Source organism: Bombina bombina, chromosome 7, assembly GCF_027579735.1.
Source record: "Bombina bombina isolate aBomBom1 chromosome 7, aBomBom1.pri, whole genome shotgun sequence".
Lineage (NCBI taxonomy): Eukaryota > Metazoa > Chordata > Amphibia > Anura > Bombinatoridae > Bombina > Bombina bombina.
The window spans coordinates 591,869,340-591,892,530 of record NC_069505.1 but is presented as its reverse complement, the minus strand read 5'-3'; the positions used below and the strand labels follow the sequence as shown (position 1 = coordinate 591,892,530).

The 23,191-nt window shown below is 41.6% G+C and overlaps 1 protein-coding gene across 1 annotated transcript in view; it reads left to right on the top strand.

The window, feature by feature from the left end:
• Positions 1–23,191, top strand: part of LOC128636624 (WD repeat-containing protein 62-like) — a 368,449-nt gene that overhangs the window by 142,782 nt on the left and 202,476 nt on the right. The window contains 3 exon segments of the mRNA XM_053689615.1: positions 175–278; positions 423–478; positions 1,366–1,581. Coding sequence (XP_053545590.1) covers positions 175–278; positions 423–478; positions 1,366–1,581 — 376 coding nt within the window.

Below are 23,191 nucleotides of genomic sequence, written 5' to 3'. Positions count from 1 at the left end.
ACAAAATACATTTTGGCATCGTCCAGTGATTTCAAGATCATTCTGTGATTTAATAGTAATAGTTTGAGATAAAGTTATAAGGATGGCTTAGCTCAACAAGATCACATTGACAAATGTCACAGAAAAGTAGATCCGATTTCACTACAATCTGTGCAACTTTTTTTTTTCCCCCAGTGGAAATACTTTCTTGGTAAAATTTCTCGAGGACCTAAATTTAAGTACTTGCACTGTTGAATCTGCAGAACAGTCAACACCTTTAAGAGACAGCTTTGAGGCAGGTATGTATTTGTACAGTACCACCTTTTTTAGCGATAATATTAATGTTTTAACACTATTACGAACTTCTGTGACTCGTAGCCACCACTTGAAATTCCACCTGTATTCTAATGCCTTTTTTTTTTTTTTTCCCCTAATTTAAAAAGAAGATGCACCGTTGCTTCAGACTAATGGGAAAATGCCTTTATGGGTGAAAAAATTGGTAAGCTCTGCTTTTTGTTTGTGTAGTGTTATGAAATAAACAAATAACATTAAGATTTTATCTTAGCTCATCAGAGTTACATCCACCAGAAACTGACCCTTCAATTATAGGCCAGACTGACTAACCAAACCTGAATCCTTAGGTAGATATACACATTGGGGGTATTGTCCAGAATACCATCCACCTTTTGCAAATGAGCATTGAGTACACACATGGCTATGCTTTGGATAAGTAAGGCTGTTCTTTAACGGAAAATAAGTTTTGGACACTACTTTGCCTGCAACACCTCATACAAAATATAGACTCATGAACACCCTCTACTATTCTTCTGTAAGAAAGACAGTACGGCTACTTATTGGCCATACCACTCGCTAAGCAAGAGCAGAATAAAGTGGCACAGGGCAGCCAGACATTGAAGGGGGTAAGTACAACAGCGGGTTAAATAAATAGGTTACATGCAAATGGACAGTTAATTAAAACATTTATTTACAATGTATTGGCTAGCTATATTGTAGTTTACTATCCATTTTATGTTAAAATACAAATTATACCAATGGATGATACTGGTGTATTTTAAAGATCCTATGGACTGGAAAATGCAAACAGATTTAAAGAGAGCTTTTTAATTCAAAATGCAGTTGATTTTCTGCTTTCTAGCTATTTCTTCTATAACTAAAGCTGCAGAATGTTTGGCAGCAGATCTGGACAGGTGATATGCCAGCTAATACAGTTGTCAAAAGAGCACTTTAATTTAAACATTGGGTAGCAAGTTTTTTTTTTTTTTTTTTTTTTTTTTAAATATTTATAAACCTGATTTTAAGCTTTCGTATTAAACTGTAAGATTTGATAAGATAATGTGCTTTTATCCCTCATATTCTATGCTCTAGGAACAAGGCAAAGAGTATATTCCTACCAGCAAGACACCGTATACTTATCAGCCGCGTGGGCGTTGGGCAAAGAGCGATAACCTCAACATAGTAAAGATTTTGGAAAGCAAATTTCAGAATGATTATAATTCTCCAAGCTCTGACAAATCAGAGACTAGCCTTACAGAAGATCAGCTAGAGTGTATGGAACCCAAAAACCTGCAACATCTCTTGGAGGTTAGAAATCTTTATGCTTTTAATGAACTTTAAACTGTAAAAGTAGAATTGAACTCTAGTCTTCAAATACCTCTGACATACCAGATATTCCCAATTTCATTCAATAAAGTCCAGTTGGATTTATTTTTAGAGATCTTTTAATCCAGGTTTGTGCGCAGCCTTTGGATTAAAACTGGGCATGTGTGATCTAAACTATATTGTAACATTTTACTACTAGTCTACTTTTGAATACTAAATTTCTTTTCTTTTACAAGATACGATGAGTCCACGGATTTCATCCTTACTTGTGGGATATTGCCTCCTGGTCAGCAGGAGGAGGCAAAGAGCACCACAGCAGAGCTGTATATATAGCTCCTCCCTTCCCTCCCACCCCAGTCATTCTCTTTGCCTGTGTTAGTGATAGGAAGAGGTAAAGTGAGGTGTTAGTTTAGATTCTTTAATCAAGAGTTTAGATTCTTCAATCAAGAGTTTATTATTTTAAAAGTAGTGCTGATAGTGCTGCTTTGTTCTGGGGTGTAGCCTAGACCAGATCAGTCTCTTCAGTAAAAAAAAGAGAAGCATTTGGTGGCTTTAAAGCAATGGGAACTTGTGGGACAAAATTCTCACTGCGCCTCCCATCTACTGTTGCTGCCCTATGCGGGGGAAAAAAAATCTGAGGTATATTACTCAGTATTTTCCTTGTCATCCTCAGGTCCATGTGAGCAGTTGGACTTCACACGCCTGGGAGCTGCCTTTGCTGTTGGCAGATGGGAGGTAAGTGCCATTTTTTATTTCTGAGCATGGACAGAAAACTCAGAAGCAGTCGGTCACTCACTGGGTAACTGGGAAGCCCTTAGAAACTCATGGGCTCTTTCTTCAGGTATGTGAGACAGCACATGTCCCATGTGTGTACTTTACATTTATATAGTATCAAGGAGACAGTAACAGAGACAGTAACGTTTAACATGGCCACATTTGAGCTTAGACTCTTTAAGGAGGCCTCATATGAGACAGTAACGTTCTCCCGGCGGTTACTTTAAGCACCATGCCGCCCGGGAGATGACTGATGGTATTTCCCTAAGAGGGTATGCTTACACAGTAAAGCATCGCTGGAGGACTTGCCAGTATAACGTTTTCTCCTTGTTACTGAGAATTTCAGTTTTCAGATGGAATGGGTGCCTTAGGCATTATATTTACCAGACTGTTTCCCATGGTCGTGTCAGCTAAAAGGCTGAATGATATTCCTTTGGGGGGAAGGAGTAGTTTCCATCACTACGTGAACTTCTATTCCCTTAGAGGATAGTTCTAATGGACTAAAATTCGTTATGGGCCTCACACCAGGGTTTACAATGGCAGCCATCTGTGTACTTAGCTACCGTCACTGGTGTGACGGCATATTGGCTAATTCTTTTATTTAATTTTCTTCCCTTCCAGTTATCAAATTGGGAGCGTAGGTGGCTCTGTTCCAGCTCTTGGTACCTTATGGTTAGAGCCCTGTTTTTATGGCTATGTGTTCTATGACTAAGCCTTTGGTGAACGCATGGCCTGCTGTTGAATCAAAGACAGCATGGGGAACATGCTCCGGTCCGGGATGGATCTTGTAGGGGGCTGCCTTCCGTTTTCGCTCTGGTTTGTTTTGATCATATAGGAGATGGCATCGGTGTTTCTCCCCGCTTCTGCGTGGTCTCGCAGGCTTTGGTATGCTAATCTGCTGACCGCTTCATCTCTGTAGCCTTGAACTCATCCGTTGAGTTGGAATTTCTTCTTCGCCCTCTAGTTTCTTTGAAGCTGATTGCTTGGGGGCTGGACGTTTGTGCTATGCCAGCGAGTTTTCTTTGATTTGGTCATAGAGACCTTAATTCAGGCATGTAAGCCTGTTACTTGGAAGATTTCTCTTGTTAAGTGTATCCAGTCCACGGATCATCCATTACTTGTGGGATATTCTCCTTCCCAACAGGAAGTTGCAAGAGGATCACCCACAGCAGAGCTGCTATATAGCTCCTCCCCTAACTGTCATATCCAGTCATTCTCTTGCAAGCCTCAACCAAGATGGAGGTCGTAAGAGGAGTGTGGTGTTTTATACTTAGTTTATTCTTCAATCAAAAGTTTGTTATTTTTAAATGGTACCGGAGTGTACTGTTTATCTCAGGCAGTATTTAGAAGAAGTATCTGCCTGCGTTTTCTATGATCTTAGCAGAAGTAACTAAGATCCATGGCTGTTCTCACATATTCTGAGGAGTGAGGTAACTTCAGAGAGGGAATGGCGTGCAGGTTTTCCTGCAATAAGGTATGTGCAGTTAATATATTTCTAGGGATGGAATTTGCTAGAAAATGCTGCTGATACTGAACTAATGTAAGTAAAGCCTTAAATGCAGTGAGAGCTACTGGTATCAGGCTTATTAATAGAGATACATACTCTTATAAAAATGTAATATAAAACGTTTGCTGGCATGTTTAATCGTTTTTATATATGTTTGGTGATAAAACTTATTGGGGCCTAGGTTTTTTTTCCACATGGCTGGCTTGAATTCTGCCTAGTAACAGTTTCCTGACTTTCCACTGTTGTAATATGAGTGGGAGGGGTTTTTTTGTGCAGCAAAAATTACAGACACATCCAGCTTCTTCCTGCATGATCCAGGATATCTCTGGAGGGCTCAAAAGGCTTCAAAGTCGTTTTTGAGGGAGGTAACAAGCTGTGGCAGTTGTTGTGACTATTTAAAAAAACAAACCAAAAAAAAAAAGTTTTTGTCAGTTATTATTCTGTGTTTGGTATTAAGGGGTTAATCATCCATTTGCAAGTGGGTGCAATGCTCTGCTAACTTGTTACATACACTGTAAAAATTTTGTTAGTGTAACTGCCTTTTTTCACTGTTATTTCAAATTTTGGCAAAAATTTGTGTTTCTTAAAGGTGAAGTAACGTTTTTTATATTGCTTGTAAACTTGTTTAAAGTGTTTTCCAAGCTTGCTAGTCTCATTGCTAGTCTGTTTAAACATGTCTGACACAGAGGAAACAACTTGTTCATTATGTTTGAAAGCCATGGTGGAGCCCCATAGGAGAATGTGTACTAAATGTATTGATTTCACCTTAAACAGTAAAGATCAGTCTTTAACTATAAAAGAAATATCACCAGAAGATTCTGACGAGGGGGAAGTTATGCCGACTAACTCTCCCCACGTGTCAGACCCTTCGCCTCCCGCTCAGGGGATGCACGCTAATATGGTGCCAATTGCATCAGGGACGCCCATAGCGATTACCTTGCAGGACATGGCTGCAATCATGAATAATACCCTGTCAGAGGTATTATCCAGGTTGCCTGAATTAAGAGGCAAGCGCGATTGCTCTGGGGTTAGGAGAAATACAGAGCGCGCAGATGCTGTAAGGGCCATGTCTGATACTGCGTCACAATATGCAGATCATGAGGACGGAGAGCTTCAGTCTGTGGGTGACGTCTCTGATTCGGGGAAACCTGATTCAGGGATTTCTAATTTTAAATTTAAGCTTGAGAACCTCAGTGTATTGCTTGGGGAGGTATTAGCTGCACTGAATGACTGTAACACAGTTGCAGTACCAGAGAAATTGTGTAGGCTGGATAAATACTATGCGGTGCGGGTGTGTACTGATGTTTTTCCTATACCTAAAAGGCTTACAGAAATTATTAGCAAGGAGTGGGATAGACCGGGTGTGCCTTTTTCCCCACCTCCTATATTTAGAAAAATGTTTCCAATAGACGCCACTACACAGGACTTATGGCAGACGGTCCCTAAGGTGGAGGGAGCAGTCTCTACTTTAGCAAAGCGTACCACTATCCCGGTTGAGGACAGTTGTGCTTTTTCAGATCCAATGGATAAAAAATTGGAGGGTTACCTTAAGAAAATGTTTATTCAACAAGGTTTTATTTTACAGCCCCTTGCATGCATAGCGCCTGTCACAGCCGCGGCGGCATTCTGGTTTGAGGCCCTGGAAGAGGCCATCCATACAGCTCCATTGACTGAAATTATTGACAAGCTTAGAACACTTAAGCTAGCTAACTCATTTGTTTCTGATGCCATTGTTCATTTGACTAAACTAACGGCTAAGAATTCCGGATTCGCCATCCAGGCGCGTAGGGCGCTATGGCTTAAATCCTGGTCAGCTGACGTGACTTCGAAGTCTAAATTACTCAACATTCCTTTCAAGGGGCAGACCTTATTCGGGCCTGGTTTGAAGGAAATTATTGCTGACATTACTGGAGGTAAGGGTCATACCCTTCCTCAGGACAGGGCCAAAGCAAAGGCCAAACAGTCTAATTTTCATGCCTTTCGAAATTTCAAGGCAGGTGCAGCATCAACTTCCTCCGCTTCAAAGCAAGAGGGAACTTTTGCTCAATCTAAGCAGGCCTGGAAACCTAACCAGTCCTGGAACAAAGGCAAGCAGGCCAGAAAGCCTGCTGCTGCCTCTAAGACAGCATGAAGGAACGGCCCCCTATCCGGCGACGGATCTAGTAGGGGGCAGACTTTCTCTCTTCGCCCAGGCATGGGCAAGAGATGTTCAAGATCATGAGTTCCATCTTTCAAAATGGAAACTATTCGGACCATCCTACCCATGATCCAAGAGGGTCAGTACATGACCACAGTGGACCTAAAGGATGCCTACCTTCACATACCGATTCACAAAGACCATCATCGGTTTCTAAGGTTTGCCTTTCTAGACAGGCATTACCAATTTGTAGCTCTTCCCTTCGGGTTGGCTACAGCCCCGAGAATCTTTACAAAGGTTCTGGGCTCACTTCTGGCGGTTCTAACACCGCGAGGCATAGCGGTAGCTCCGTATCTAGACGACATCCTGATACAGGCGTCAAACTTTCAAGTTGCCAAGTCTCATACAGAGATAGTTCTGGCATTTCTGAGGTCGCACGGGTGGAAAGTGAACGAGGAAAAGAGTTCTCTATCCCCACTCACAAGAGTCTCCTTCTTAGGGACTCTTATAGATTCTGTAGAAATGAAAATTTACCTGACGGAGTCCAGGTTATCAAAACTTCTAAATGCTTGCCGTGTTCTTCACTCCATTCCGCGCCCTTCGGTGGCTCAGTGTATGGAGGTAATCGGCTTAATGGTAGCGGCAATGGACATAGTGCCATTTGCGCGCCTACATCTCAGACCGCTGCAATTATGCATGCTGAGTCAGTGGAATGGGGATTACACAGATTTGTCCCCTCTGCTAAATCTGGATCAAGAGACCAGAGATTCTCTTCTCTGGTGGTTATCTCGGGTCCACCTGTCCAAGGGTATGACCTTTCGCAGGCCAGATTGGACAATTGTAACAACAGATGCCAGCCTTCTAGGTTGGGGTGCAGTCTGGAACTCCCTGAAGGCACAGGGATCGTGGACTCAGGAGGAGAAACTCCTTCCAATAAATATTCTGGAGTTAAGAGCGATATTCAATGCTCTTCTGGCTTGGCCTCAGTTAGCAACACTGAGGTTCATCAGATTTCAGTCGGACAACATCACGACTGTGGCTTACATCAACCATCAAGGGGGAACCAGGAGTTCCCTAGCGATGTTAGAAGTCTCAAAAATAATTCGCTGGGCAGAGTCCCACTCTTGCCACCTGTCAGCAATCCATATCCCAGGCGTGGAGAACTGGGAGGCGGATTTTCTAAGTCGTCAGACTTTCCATCCGGGGGAGTGGGAACTCCATCCGGAGGTGTTTGCTCAATTGATTCATCGTTGGGGCAAACCAGAGTTGGATCTCATGGCGTCTCGCCAGAACGCCAAGCTCCCTTGTTACGGATCCAGGTCTAGGGACCCAGAAGCGACGCTGATAGATGCTCTAGCAGCGCCTTGGTTCTTCAACCTGGCTTATGTGTTTCCACCGTTTCCTCTGCTCCCTCGACTGATTGCCAAAATCAAACAGGAGAGAGCATCAGTGATTCTGATAGCACCTGCGTGGCCACGCAGGACTTGGTATGCAGACCTAGTGGACATGTCATCCTTTCCACCATGGACTCTGCCTCTAAGACAGGACCTTCTGATACAAGGTCCTTTCAATCATCCAAATCTAATTTCTCTGAGACTGACTGCATGGAGATTGAACGCTTGATTCTATCAAAGCGTGGCTTCTCTGAGTCAGTCATTGATACCTTATTACAGGCACGAAGGCCTGTTACCAGGAAAATCTACCACAAGATATGGAGTAAATATCCTTATTGGTGTGAATCCAAGAATTACTCATGGAGTAAGGTTAGGATTCCTAGAATATTGTCTTTTCTCCAAGAGGGCTTGGACAAAGGATTATCAGCTAGTTCCTTAAAGGGACAGATTTCTGCTCTGTCTATTCTTTTGCACAAGCGTCTGGCAGAGGTTCCAGACGTTCAGGCATTTTGCCAGGCTTTGGTTAGAATTAAGCCTGTGTTTAAACCTGTTGCTCCTCCGTGGAGCTTAAACTTGGTTCTTAAAGTTCTTCAAGGAGTTCCGTTTGAACCCCTTCATTCCATTGATATTAAACTTTTATCTTGGAAAGTTCTGTTTTTTATGGCTATTTCCTCGGCTCGGAGAGTCTCTGAGCTATCTGCCTTACAATGTGATTCTCCTTATCTGATTTTTCATGCAGATAAGGTAGTTCTGCGTACCAAACCTGGGTTTTTACCTAAGGTGGTTTCTAACAAGAATATCAATCAAGAGATTGTTGTTCCATCATTGTGTCCTAATCCTTCTTCAAAGAAGGAACGTCTTTTACATAATCTGGACGTAGTCCGTGCCTTGAAGTTTTACTTACAAGCTACTAAGGATTATCGTCAAACATCTTCCCTGTTTGTCGTTTACTCTGGACAGAGGAGAGGTCAAAAAGCTTCGGCAACCTCTCTGTCCTTTTGGCTTCGGAGCGTAATACGCCTAGCCTATGAGACTGCTGGACAGCAGCTCCCTGATAGGATTACAGCTCATTCTACTAGAGCTGTGGCTTCCACGTGGGCCTTCAAAAATGAGGCCTCTGTTGAACAGATTTGCAAGGCTGCAACTTGGTCTTCGCTTCACACTTTTTCAAAATTTTACAAATTTGATACTTTTGCTTCTTCGGAGGCTGTTTTTGGGAGAAAGGTTCTTCGGGCAGTGATTCCTTCCGCTTAATCCTGCCTTGTCCCTCCCATCATCCGTGTACTTTAGCTTTGGTATTGGTATCCCACAAGTAATGGATGATCCGTGGACTGGATACACTTAACAAGAGAAAACATAATTTATGCTTACCTGATAAATTTATTTCTCTTGTAGTGTATCCAGTCCACGGCCCGCCCTGTCCTTTTAAGGCAGGTCTAAATTTTAATTAAACTACAGTCACCACTACACCCTATGGTTTCTCCTTTCTCTGTTTGTTTTCGGTCGAATGACTGGATATGACAGTTAGGGGAGGAGCTATATAGCAGCTCTGCTGTGGGTGATCCTCTTGCAACTTCCTGTTGGGAAGGAGAATATACCACAAGTAAGGGATGATCCGTGGACTGGATACACTACAAGAGAAATAAATTTATCAGGTAAGCATAAATTATGTTTTCCCATAAGATATGGCGTGATTTCTTTCTTGGTGTGAATCCAAGGGTTACTCATGAAGTATGGTAAGGATTCCCAAAATTTTGTCCTTTCTTCAAGAAGAATTGGAGAAGGGGTTTTCCGCTAGTTCCCTACAGGGACAGTTTTCTGCTTTGAAGTTGTACTTACAGGCGACTAAGGATTTTCGACAATCATCTTCCTTGTTTGTCATTTTTTTTTCAGGCAAACGTAGGAGTCAGACAGCTACGGCTACCTCTTTCTTTTTGGCTGAGGGGTCTCATCCGTTTTTGCATATGGGATTGCTGGACAGCAGCCTTCCTGAGCGATTTACTGCTTTTTCCACTAGGGCTGTGGCTTCCTCATGGGCATTCAAACATGATGCTTCTGTTGCACAGATTTTCAAAGCTGCAACTTGGTCGTCTCTTCACACTTTTTCCAAATTTTACAAATTCAATGCTTTTGCCTCGTCTGAGGCTGTTTTTGGGAGGTAGGTTCTTCAAGCAGTGGTGCCTTCCGTTTAGGTTACCTGTCTTGTACCTCCCGTTTCATCTGTGTACTATAGCTTTGGTATTGTATCCCACAAGTAAGGATGAAATCCGAGGACTCATCGTATCTTGTAAAAGAAAAAGGAAATTTATTCTTACCTGATAAATTTGTTTCTTTTACGATACGATGAGTCCACGGCCCACCCTGTTTTTATGAGACAGGTCTTTATTTTTGTTAAACTTCAGTCGCCTCTGCACCTTGGCTTTTCCTTTCTCTTCCTAACTTCGGTCGACTGACTGGAGAGGGAAGGGAGGAGCTATATATATATATATATATATATATATACATATATATATATACACACAGCTGTGCTGTGGTGCTCTTTGCCTCCTCCTGCTGACCAGGAGGCAATATCCCACAAGTAAGGATGAAATCCGTGGACTCACCGTATCGTAAAAGAAACAAATTTATCAGGTAAGAATACATTTCCTTTTTTTTTTATAATTTAATACTAAATAAAAGTATATCCTTTTCAGAGGTAAATAGACACCACAAATGTGTGATACCTGAGGATTAATATTGAGGTTTTTGTGTGTGTGTGTGTGTGTGTGCACAAACCACTACGTAATGGATAGAATGTTCTCTTGTTTTTGGAAATAACTGGTATATTCCATTGTATAAAAGGAATTTTGTAATACTTTAAGGGGCACTGTATATTATTTTCTTTGTAAAGCTTCACTGGAGCTGCCAATATTGGTAAGATTGCTCTTCTGCACATGCACCCAGGTCTGTCTGGCTGCAAGCATTGCTTTTAGCGGATGGAAAGGTGATTTATTTTACAGTACAAATACCTAAAAAAAAAGTTATGTATGTAAATTGCAAAGTTAAACTTTTTTTTTTTTTTATGTTTGCACATATAAAAGGTAAAGGTGTTTTCTCCAACATAGGTGTGTCCGGTCCACGGCGTCATCCTTACTTGTGGGATATTCTCTTCCCCAACAGGAAATGGCAAAGAGCCCAGCAAAGCTGGTCACATGATCCCTCCTAGGCTCCGCCTTCCCCAGTCATTCTCTTTGCCGTTGCACAGGCAACATCTCCACGGAGATGGCTGAGTTTTTTGGTGTTTAAATGTAGTTTTTATTCTTCAATCAAGAGTTTGTTATTTTAAAATAGTGCTGGTATGTACTATTTACTCTGAAACAGAAAAGAGATGAAGATTTCTGTTTGTAAGAGGAAAATGATTTTAGCAACCGTTACTAAAATCGATGGCTGTTTCCACACAGGACTGTTGAGAGGAATTAACTTCAGTTGGGGGAAACAGTGAGCAGACTTTGGCTGCTTGAGGTATGACACATTTCTAACAAGACTTGGTAATGCTGGAAGCTGTCATTTTCCCTATGGGATCCGGTAAGCCATTTTCTTAATTTTCAATATAAGAATACAAGGGCTTCACAAGGGCTTTAAAGACTGCTAGACATTTTTCTGGGCCAAAACGATTACTATATAAGCATGTTTAATGGTTTATAACTTAGGAGAGTTATTTTAATCTTGGCAAATTGTTAAAAAAATGGACAGGCACTGTATTGGACACCTTTTTCACTGAGGGCCTTTTCTAGTCATAGGCAGAGCCTCATTTTCGCGCCACTAATGCGCAGTTGTTTTTGAGAAGCAAGGCATGCAGATGCATGTGTGAGGTGCTCAGATCCACTGAAAAAGCTTATTGAAGGCGTCATTTGGTATCGTATTCCCCTCAGGGCTTGGTTGGGTCTCAGCAAAGCAGATACCAGGGACTGTATAGGGGTTAAATGTAAAAACGGCTCCGGTTCCGTTATTTTAAGAGTTAAAGCTTTCAAATTTGGTGTGCAATACTTTTAAGGCTTTATGACACTGTGGTGAAATTTTGGTGAATTTTGAACATTTCCTTCATACTTTTGCGTATATTCAGTAAAAAAGTGTGTTCAGTTTAAAATTTAAAGAGACAGTAACGGTTTTATTTTAAAACGTTTTTTGTGCTTTGTTACCAAGTTTATGCCTATTAACATGTCTGAACTATCAGATAGACGATGTTCTGTATGTTCGGAAGCCAAGGTTCCTATCCATTTAAATATATGTGATAAATGTGACAAACAAAGTAGGGACAATGATACCACTGATAATAATGTTGCCCAAAACGATTCCTTAAGTGAGGGGAGTAAGCATGGTACTGCATCATCCCCTTCTATGTCTACACCAGTCTTGCCCACTCAGGAGGCCCCTAGTACATCTAGTGCGCCAATCCTCCTTACTATGCAACAATTAACGGCTGTAATGGATAATTCTATTAAAAACATTTTAGCCAAAATGCCCACTTATCAGCGAAAGCGCGACTGCTCTGTTTTAGATACTGAAGAGCATGAGGACGCTGATGATAATGGTTCTGACTTGCCCTTACACCAGTCTGAAGGGGCTAGGGAGGTTTTGTCTGAGGGAGAAATTTCAGATTCAGGAAAAATTTCTCAACAAGCTGAACCTGATGTTATTACATTTAAATTTAAATTGGAACATCTCCGCGCTCTGCTTAAGGAGGTGTTATCTACTCTGGATGATTGTGACAATTTGGTCATTCCAGAGAAATTATGTAAAATGGACAGGTTCCTAGAGGTCCCGGTGCCCCCCGAAGCTTTTCCTATACCCAAGCGGGTGGCGGACATTGTAAATAAAGAATGGGAAAGGCCCGGCATACCTTTTGTCCCTCCCCCTATATTTAAGAAATTATTTCCTATGGTCGACCCCAGGAAGGACTTATGGCAGACAGTCCCCAAGGTCGAGGGGGCGGTTTCTACTCTAAACAAACGCACCACTATCCCTATAGAAGATAGTTGTGCTTTTAAAGATCCTATGGATAAAAAATTAGAGGGTTTGCTTAAAAAGATGTTTGTTCAGCAAGGTTACCTTCTACAACCAATTTCATGCATTGTTCCTGTCACTACAGCAGCGTGTTTCTGGTTCGAGGAACTAGAAAAGTCGCTCAATCAAGCATCCTCTTATGAGGAGGTTATGGGCAGAGTTCAAGCACTTAAGTTGGCTAACTCTTTTACCTTAGACGCCACTTTGCAATTAGCTAGATTAGCGGCGAAAAATTCAGGGTTTGCTATTGTGGCGCGCAGAGCGCTTTGGCTAAAGTCTTGGTCAGCGGATGCGTCCTCCAAGAACAAATTACTTAACATACCTTTCAAGGGGAAAACGCTGTTTGGCCCTGACTTGAAAGAGATTATTTCAGATATCACTGGGGGTAAGGGCCACGCCCTTCCTCAGGATAGGTCTTTTAAGGCTAAAAATAAACCAAATTTTCGTCCCTTTCGCAGAAACGGACCAGCCTCAAGTTCTACATCCTCTAAGCAAGAGGGTAATACTTCTCAAACCAAGCCAGCCTGGAGGCCAATGCAAGGCTGGAACAAAGGTAAGCAGGCCAAGAAACCTGCCACTGCTACCAAGACAGCATGAGATGTTGGCCCCCGATCCGGGACCGGATCTGGTGGGGGGCAGACTTTCTCTCTTCGCTCAGGCTTGGGCAAGAGATGTTCTGGATCCTTGGGCGCTAGAAATAGTCTCCCAAGGTTATCTTCTGGAATTCAAGGAGCTACCCCCAAGGGGAAGGTTCCACAGGTCTCAATTGTCTTCAGACCACATAAAAAGACAGGCATTCTTACATTGTGTAGAAGACCTGTTAAAAATGGGAGTGATTCATCCTGTTCCATTAGGAGAACAAGGGATGGGATTCTACTCCAATCTGTTCATAGTTCCCAAAAAAGAGGGAACATTCAGACCAATCTTAGATCTCAAGATCCTAAACAAATTTCTCAAGGTTCCATCGTTCAAAATGGAAACCATTCGGACAATTCTTCCTACCATCCAGGAAGGTCAATTCATGACCACGGTGGATTTAAAGGATGCGTATCTACATATTCCTATCCACAAGGAACATCATCGGTTCCTAAGGTTTGCCTTTCTGGACAAGCATTACCAGTTTGTGGCACTTCCATTCGGATTAGCCACTGCTCCAAGAATTTTCACAAAGGTACTAGGGTCCCTTCTAGCGGTGCTAAGACCAAGGGGCATTGCAGTAGTACCTTACTTGGACGACATACTGATTCAAGCGTCGTCTCTACCACAAGCAAAGGCTCATACGGACATTGTCCTGGCCTTTCTCAGATCTCACGGGTGGAAAGTGAACGTAGAAAAAAGTTCTCTATCTCCGTCAACAAGAGTTCCCTTCTTGGGAACAATAATAGACTCCTTAGAAATGAGGATTTTTCTGACAGAGGCCAGAAAATCAAAACTTCTAAGCTCTTGTCAAGTACTTCATTCTGTTCTTCTTCCTTCCATAGCGCAGTGCATGGAAGTAATAGGTTTGATGGTCGCGGCAATGGACATAGTTCCTTTTGCGCGAATTCATCTAAGACCGTTACAACTGTGCATGCTCAGTCAGTGGAATGGGGATTATACAGACTTGTCTCCGACGATACAAGTAGATCAGAGGACCAGAGATTCACTCCGTTGGTGGCTGACCCTGGACAACCTGTCACAAGGGATGAGCTTCCGCAGACCGGAGTGGGTCATTGTCACGACCGACGCCAGTCTGGTGGGCTGGGGCGCGGTCTGGGAACCCCTGAAAGCTCAGGGTCTTTGGTCTCGGGAAGAATCTCTTCTCCCGATAAATATTCTGGAACTGAGAGCGATATTCAATGCTCTCAAGGCTTGGCCTCAGCTAGCAAAGGCCAAATTCATACGGTTTGAATCAGACAACATGACGACTGTTGCATATATCAACCATCAGGGGGGAACAAGGAGTTCCCTGGCGATGGAAGAAGTGACCAAAATAATTCAATGGGCGGAGACTCACTCCTGCCACTTGTCTGCAATCCACATCCCAGGAGTGGAAAATTGGGAAGCGGATTTTCTGAGTCGTCAGACATTTCATCCGGGGGAGTGGGAACTCCATCCGGAAATCTTTGCCCAAATAATTCAATTGTGGGGCATTCCAGACATGGATCTGATGGCGTCTCGTCAGAACTTCAAGGTTCCTTGCTACGGGTCCAGATCCAGGGATCCCAAGGCGACTCTAGTGGATGCACTAGTAGCACCTTGGAGCTTCAACCTAGCTTATGTGTTCCCACCGTTTCCTCTCATTCCCAGGCTGGTAGCCAGGATCAAACAGGAGAGGGTATCAGTGATCTTGATAGCTCCTGCGTGGCCACGCAGGACTTGGTATGCAGATCTGGTGAATATGTCATCGGCTCCACCATGGAAGCTACCTTTGAGACAGGACCTTCTTGTTCAAGGTCCGTTCGAACATCCGAATCTGGCCTCACTCCAACTGACTGCTTGGAGATTGAACGCTTGATTTTATCAAAGCGAGGGTTCTCAGATTCTGTCATTGATACTCTTGTTCAGGCTAGAAAGCCTGTAACTAGAAAAATCTACCATAAAATATGGAAAAAATATATCTGTTGGTGTGAATCTAAAGGATTCCCATGGAACAAGATAAAAATTCCTAAGATTCTATCCTTTCTTCAAGAAGGTTTGGAGAAAGGATTATCTGCAAGTTCTTTGAAGGGACAGATTTCTGCTTTATCTGTTTTACTTCACAAAAAGCTGGCGGCTGTGCCAGATGTTCAAGCTTTTGTTCAGGCTCTGGTTAGAATCAAGCCTGTTTACAAACCTTTGACTCCTCCTTGGAGTCTCAATTTAGTTCTTTCAGTTCTTCAGGGGGTTCCGTTTGAACCCCTACATTCCGTTGATATCAAGTTATTATCTTGGAAAGTTTTGTTTTTGGTTGCAATTTCTTCTGCTAGAAGAGTTTCAGAGTTATCTGCTCTGCAGTGTTCTCCTCCTTATCTGGTGTTCCATGCAGATAAGGTGGTTTTGCGTACTAAACCTGGTTTTCTTCCGAAAGTTGTTTCTAACAAAAATATTAACCAGGAGATAGTCGTGCCTTCTTTGTGTCCGAATCCAGTTTCAAAGAAGGAACGTTTGTTGCACAATTTGGATGTAGTTCGTGCTCTAAAATTCTATTTAGAGGCTACAAAGGATTTCAGACAAACATCTTCCTTGTTTGTTGTTTATTCTGGTAAAAGGAGAGGTCAAAAAGCAACTTCTACCTCTCTCTCTTTTTGGCTTAGAAGCATCATCCGATTGGCTTATGAGACTGCCGGACGGCAGCCTCCTGAAAGAATCACAGCTCATTCCACTAAGGCTGTGGCTTCCACATGGGCCTTCAAGAACGAGGCTTCTGTTGATCAGATATGTAAGGCAGCGACTTGGTCTTCACTGCACACTTTTACCAAATTTTACAAATTTGATACTTTTGCTTCTTCTGAGGCTATTTTTGGGAGAAAGGTTTTGCAAGCCGTGGTGCCTTCCATCTAGGTGACCTGATTTGCACCCTCCCATCATCCGTGTCCTAAAGCTTTGGTATTGGTTCCCACAAGTAAGGATGACGCCGTGGACCGGACACACCTATGTTGGAGAAAACAGAATTTATGTTTACCTGATAAATTACTTTCTCCAACGGTGTGTCCGGTCCACGGCCCGCCCTGGTTTTTTAATCAGGTCTGATGATTTATTTTCTCTAGCTACAGTCACCACGGTATCATATGATTTCTCCTATGCAAATATTCCTCCTTTACGTCGGTCGAATGACTGGGGAAGGCGGAGCATAGGAGGGATCATGTGACCAGCTTTGCTGGGCTCTTTGCCATTTCCTGTTGGGGAAGAGAATATCCCACAAGTAAGGATGACGCCGTGGACCGGACACACCGTTGGAGAAAGTAATTTATCAGGTAAACATAAATTCTGTATTTTATTGATGCAAATGTTGTCAATATATATAACTAGATATTAAAATTATACAGTGCTGTTTAAAGGGACAGTCTAGATTAGGGATGGGCGAACGTGCTGAAAGTGTAATTAGTTTGGTAGAGCGAATAGACCTGTGGACGTTAATTTTGGACAATAAAATGTTGATAGGAATAAAATCCATTAAAATTCGGTAACGAATGTTATTTCCGGTTTTCAAATGTTAATAATAATAATAAGATTAACCCCTTAGTGACCAGACCACTTTTCAATTTGTTGACCATCTGGGACCAAGGCTATTTTTGCATTTCTGCGATGTTTGTGTTTAACTGTTATTTTCCTCTTACTCATTTACTGTACCCACACATATTATATACCGTTTTTCTCGCCATTAAATGGACTTTCTAAAGATACCATTATTTTCATCATATCTTATAATTTACTATAAAAAAATTATAAAATATTAGGAAAAAATGAAAAAAAAACACACTTTTTCTAACTTTGAGCCCCAAAATCTCTAACACATCTACAACCACCATAAAATACCAATGCTAAACAGTTTCTAAATTTTGTCTTGAGTTTAGAAATACCCAATGTTTACATGTTCTTTGCTTTTTTTGCAAGTTATAGGGCAATAAGTACAAGTAGCACTTTGCTATTTCAAAACCATGTTTTTTCAAAATTTTAACACCAATATCTGTCAGGAATCCCTGAATAACCCTTCAAATGTATATATTTTTTAAAAGAAGACAACCTAAGGTATTAAACTTGGGGTATTTTGACTTTTTTCATGCAACCATTTTACCACCAATCTATGCCAAAGTTTTTTGGGGAAAAAAAATTATTTGATTTTTTGACAAATAGCAATTTAAGAATACATTTACTGATAAAATGGTAAGGGTTACTGCCAAATAACACCCTAATATGTCTTGAGTAGCATCTCCTGGGTACAGTGATACCACCCATGTATAGGTGTGTCGGGTTCTCTGTGGGCTAAAAGGCCTTATTTTTAGAGAGCGCATTCCAGTTTTTCAACTTGGAATTTTCACATCGGTCATCATGCACCCATGTCCTATTTGGGACATTTCTGAAGCTGGCCAATGGAATTTACCCCCATCAAACCATATATTTTTGAAAAGTAGACACCCTAGGGCAGTGTTTCTCAACAGACGGGCCGCGGCCCACTACCGGGCCGCGACGGCCCTGCTAGTGGGCCGCGACCCGACATTGCCTCCAGACACTCGCTCTGACAGGCCCGGCTTTACACATCTCCTAAATTTTGGACGGGCCTGTCAGAGTGCCACTGCGCATGTCAGTTTGCGCACTGTGAGCATGTAGCGGCAGGCGGGCGCACTGTGACCGGGTAGAAGCGGTGGGCGGCATGCAGAGCGTGAAGCATCGGCTCACAGGTAAGTAAGCCCACTGACACCAATGACATAATTATGGCCACTGACACGAATGTATGTATTTAGGGCGGTCACTGGACACCAATGTGTATTTGTAAACTGTGTATGTGTATGTATATATATATATATATATATATCCCACTGAAACCAATGAATTATAAAATATTAACCCACTGTAAACCATATATATATATATGGATCCCACTGACACCAATGAATTATCATATAATTAACCCACTGTAATATATATATATATATATATATATATATATATATATATATATATATATATATATATATAATCCATTATAGAAGAGGACTGCACTCACTGGATTTGGTATATAAAATAAAAATTTTTATTAAGGTGACGTTTCGGGGTACGCATGGTCTGAGGAAGGGGTCTGCGTACCCCGAAACGTCACCTTTTATTTTATATACCAAATCCAGTGAGTGCAGTCCTCTTCTATAATGGATTACTGATATACCTGACTTGGCACCCTGGTTGATGTCCCTATTGCATTGTGAGTGCAGACACACATGGAAGTTATATATATATATATATATATATATATATATATTATAATTATATGATAATTCAGTGGTGTGGGATCCATATATAATATATATAAATGGTTTATAGTGGGTTAATTTTATAATTCATTGGTGTCAGTGGGTGAGGTTGGAGAGAGAGAGAGAAAGAGAGGGAGGAGATAGATAGATAGAGAGAGAGAAAAAGAGAGAGAGGGGAGGAGAGAGAGAAAAAGAGAGAGAGAGAGAAAAAGAGAGAGAAAGAGAGAGGGGGTAGAGAGAGAGAGAGAAAGAGAGGGGAGGAGAGAGAGAAAGAGAGAGGGGAGGAGAGAAAGAGGCTGTGTGTGTATATATATATATATATATATATATATATATCTTCCAAACCTACTGCAACCCACTCCCGATGCTTACCGGGCCCTGGACCAGTCCGGCTAAAACTTACCGGGCCTTGAGGTCACTTAGGTTGAGAACCACTGCCCTAGGGTATTTCAAATGCTGGTATTTTAACACTTTCCATGCACGAATTCAACCACTAGTCTTTGTCAAACTTTTGGGTAGTCATTTTTTTGTTATTTTTCACACACATTGTACTTTAGGCATGGATTTTCAGTTCCTGTTATGTGTTACTGCCAAAAAAACACCTCAATATGTGTTCAACAACATCTCCTGAGTACAGTGATACCACCCATGTATAGGTGTGTCGGGTTCTCTGGGGGCTAAAAGGCCTTATTTTTAGGTAGCGCATTCCAGTTTTTCAACTTGGAATTTTCACATCGGTCATCATGCACCCATGTCCTATTTGGGACATTTCTGAAGCTGGCCAATGGAATTTACCCCCATCAAACCATATATTTTTGAAAAGTAGACACCCTAGGGTATTTCAAATGCTGGTATTTTAACACTTTCCATGCACTAATTCAACCACTAGTCTTTGTCAAACTTTTGGGTAGTCATTTTTTTGTGTTAGTTTTCACACACATTGCACTTTAGGCATGTATTTTCAGTTCATGTTATGTGTTACTGCCAAAAACCACCTCAATATGTGTTCAACAACATCTCCCGAGTACAGTGATACCACCCATGTATAGGTGTGTTGGGTTCTCTGGGGGCTAAAAGGCCTTATTGTTAGGAAGCCCATTCCATTTTTTCCACTTTGAATTTTCACATCACATGCACCCATGTCCTATTTAAGACATTTCTGAAGCCGGCCAATGTAATTTACCTCAATCAAACCAAATATTTTTGAAAAGTAGACTTCCTAGGGTATTTCAAATGCAGGTATTTTAACACTTTCCATGCACTAATTTAACCACTAGTCTTTGTCAAACTATTGGGCATTCATATTTTTGTGTTATTGTACTTTAGACATGGATTCACAGCTCCTGTTATGTGTTACTACCAAAGAAGACACCAATATGTGGTCACCAACATCTCCTGAGTTCAGTGATACCACCTATGCATAGGTTTGGTGGCTTGTTTGGGGGGTGCAATGCCAAATGTCTGACATGCGTTTGTGATTTGTTTTCACATTTAACATATTTTCTTTGCCTATAGTCTTTTTGGGGGGTCTTTTAACATACCCCAATTTATTTGTTTTCCATGAATGTGCATATATTTGAAAAGTTGACACCCCAAGATATTGTATATGGTGTGCTTTGATGCCTTTGAAGCAACCGTTTTAGCCCAAAAAATTGGAGAAAGTGTATGGTGGTTATTTTTCAATTTTAACTTTTAAAAACGCATTGCTTTTTGACTATGATTTAGGAGAGACTGTTGTAAGTTATTGCAAAAGAATACTTCAGGTTGTTTTCTGCAAGGCACCCTGAGTACACATATGCCCCCCATGCATAGGTTTGCCAGGATTTTGGGAAGGTTATGTTACAATTTTATGACTTGTGATTTTAGTTATTAACAATGAGAGTATTTCTTCTGATAGGCCTATCTTTAGTTTGTGGCCTATCGCATACCCCACTTTTATTTATTGCCATGAAAGTGTATATTTTTTAAATGTTGACACCCCAAGGTATTGTATATGGTGTGCTTTGATGCCTTTGAAGCAACCGTTTTAGCCCAAAAAATTGGAGAAAGTGTATGGTGGTAATTTTTCAATTTTCATTTTTACAGACACATTGCTTTTTGACTATGATTTAGGAGAGACTGTTGTAAGTTATTACAAAAACATACTTCAGGTTGTTTTCTGCAAGGAACCCTGAGAACACCTATGTCCCCCATGCATAGGTTTGACAGGGGTTTTGGTTAAAAAAAAAAAAAAAAAAACAGGCCCAATTTTAGAAAAAAATAGAGTAGTGAAATGTAAAAATCTGGCACAGTAAAAGTAAAAAAAAAAAAAAAAACATCTAACAGTAAACATAACCAAAAAAAATAATATATATATATAACACCAAATGTATTTATTTTTTAAAAAATTGACCATTGTATGGTACCGCTTGAAGCAGTCCCCAATGCAGAGTGCAGGCTGTCCAGGGCAATCAGGACAGTGATATATGGTGTCCCTTCTCTTCCCCCTCTTGGTACAGACTCTGCATTTTTTTTGTGGTTTCTGCTTTGCGGCAGTAGGGGGGATTTTAAAAATAAATTGAGTAGCCCCAACTCTGCTCTCTCCCATCACCGCCCGGGGAGCAGGTGCATCATGGTACAAAATCCCAGTAATAATCTGGAGCTGAAACTGTAAAAAAGTTTTTTTAACTCTGGGGTTTGCTTTTTTGAACAACAAAAAAGCGTTGTGGGTTGCAATCTGCATTAGGTAAATTGCAACCTTTTTGTACCAGGCCCTTGTCTTCCGCATAATTAGGTAGGGCTGCAGCAGCTGATCAGCCAGATCAACCCCACCCATATGCCGGTTATAAGACTTGATGCACACTGGCTTCCTTATGATCTCAGCTCTGCCATGTACAGAAACCGCCACCGTCCTCTCTGTGTGGATGGTGGTAAGAAGGTATACATCCTTCTTGTCTCTGTACTTAAGTGCCAACAGCTCCTCTTGGCGCAGAGCTGAGGTCTCCCCCCTTCGTAGCCGGGTGCGTACAAGTTGTCCTGGGAAACCTGTGCGGTTCTTTTTAATTGTACCGCAAGCTACTGTATTAAAGCAATACAGTAGCTTGAACAAAAGGACACTTGTATAAAAATTGTCTAAGTACAAGTGATACCCTTTGTTCATTAGGGGTAATATCAGGTCCCAGACAATCTTGCCAGTGGTTCCCATATGTTCTGGGCAACCTGGAGGGTCAAGGTGGCTATCCTTTCCCTCATACACTCGGAAGGCCTGAGTATACCCAGTCTCGCTGTCACAGAGCTTATACACCTTTACCCCATATCTGGAGCGTTTGGAAGGAATATACTGCTTGAATCCCAGCCTTCCCTTATACTTCATTAGGGATTCATCAACGCATATATTCCTTCCAGGTGTATAAGCCTCTGCAAACCTGGCAGAAAAGTGGGTTATCAGGGGGCAGATTTTATACAGCCTGTCAAATTGGGGATGCTCCCTAGGGGGGCACAGGCTGTTGTCGCTGAAGTGCATGAAATGCAGAATCATTTCATACCTCTTCCTCGACATAGTCTGGGAGAAAATGGGGGTAGAGCAGATGGGGCTAGTACTCCAGTAGGAGCGATTGGAGGGTTTCTTTATGATGCCCATCAGCATAGTCAATGCCCAGAATTTTTTGAATTCTGGCACATTGATGGGGGCCCATTGCTGCTTTGCCAAATATGTTCCAGGCTTTGCAGCACGGAACTGATGGGCATATAAATTAGTTTGGGCGACAATGTTCCCCAATATATCATCGCCCAGAAACACTTCCAGAAACTGCTGGGGGCTAAAACCTGCCACATCTATATTTATGCCAGCATTTGCTGTGAAGGGTGGGATATCTGGCCTCTGGAGATGAGGCGTTACCCACTCTTCAGCAGCAATGGCAGCAACACGCCTCCTTCTGGCAGGGGGGCTAGCAGGGGGGCTAGCAGCCACAGATACATCACTATCAGTTGAGACTGCATCTAGTGATGTATCTGAGCACATGGCAGGGTCAAAATTGGGGTCTGAGTCAGAAATAGAGGCATCTGACTCTGACGCAAGGATGGCATACGCCTCCTCAGCACTATATCTTTTCTGTGACATTTTTGTATCTGTCACAGAAAATAATTACTAAAAAAAATTAAATTAACTAAATTAATTAACTAAATTAACTAGTAAAAAAGTACAGCTATGCTACTGCCAGTGATTTATAGCGATCACTGGCAAGCTAGGGGTTAATGGCTCTGAAAATTAAATTAAATTAACTAAATGTTTCTGAAAAGAGCCTTTGGGTTTTTAAAAAATTACAACAACAAAATTAACCCCTAAAAAAATGCACAGACAGCAAAAAGTACATCTATGCAACTGCCAGTGATTTATAGCGATCACTGGCAAGCTAGGGGTTAATGGCTCTGAAAATTAAATTAACTAAATTAATTAACTAAATTAACTAGCAAAAAAGTACAGCTATGCTACTGCCTGTGATTTATAGCGATCACTGGCAAGCTAGGGGTTAATGGCTCTGAAAATTAAATTAACTAAATGTTTCTGAAAAGAGCCTTTGGGTTTTTAAAAAATTACAACAAAATTAACCCCTAAAAAATGCACAGACAGCAAAATGCAGCAAAAAAAAAAGTGCACCTATGCTACTGCCAGTGATATATAGTGATCACTGGCAAGCTAGGGGTTAATGGCTCTGAAAAGAGCCTTTGGTTCTATATTTTTTAACAAATAAAATAAATAAATCTCTCTCTCTCTGCTAAATACAGGTCTCTCTCTCTCTCCAACAAAATGGCAAGTGAGGAGAGGGAGGGA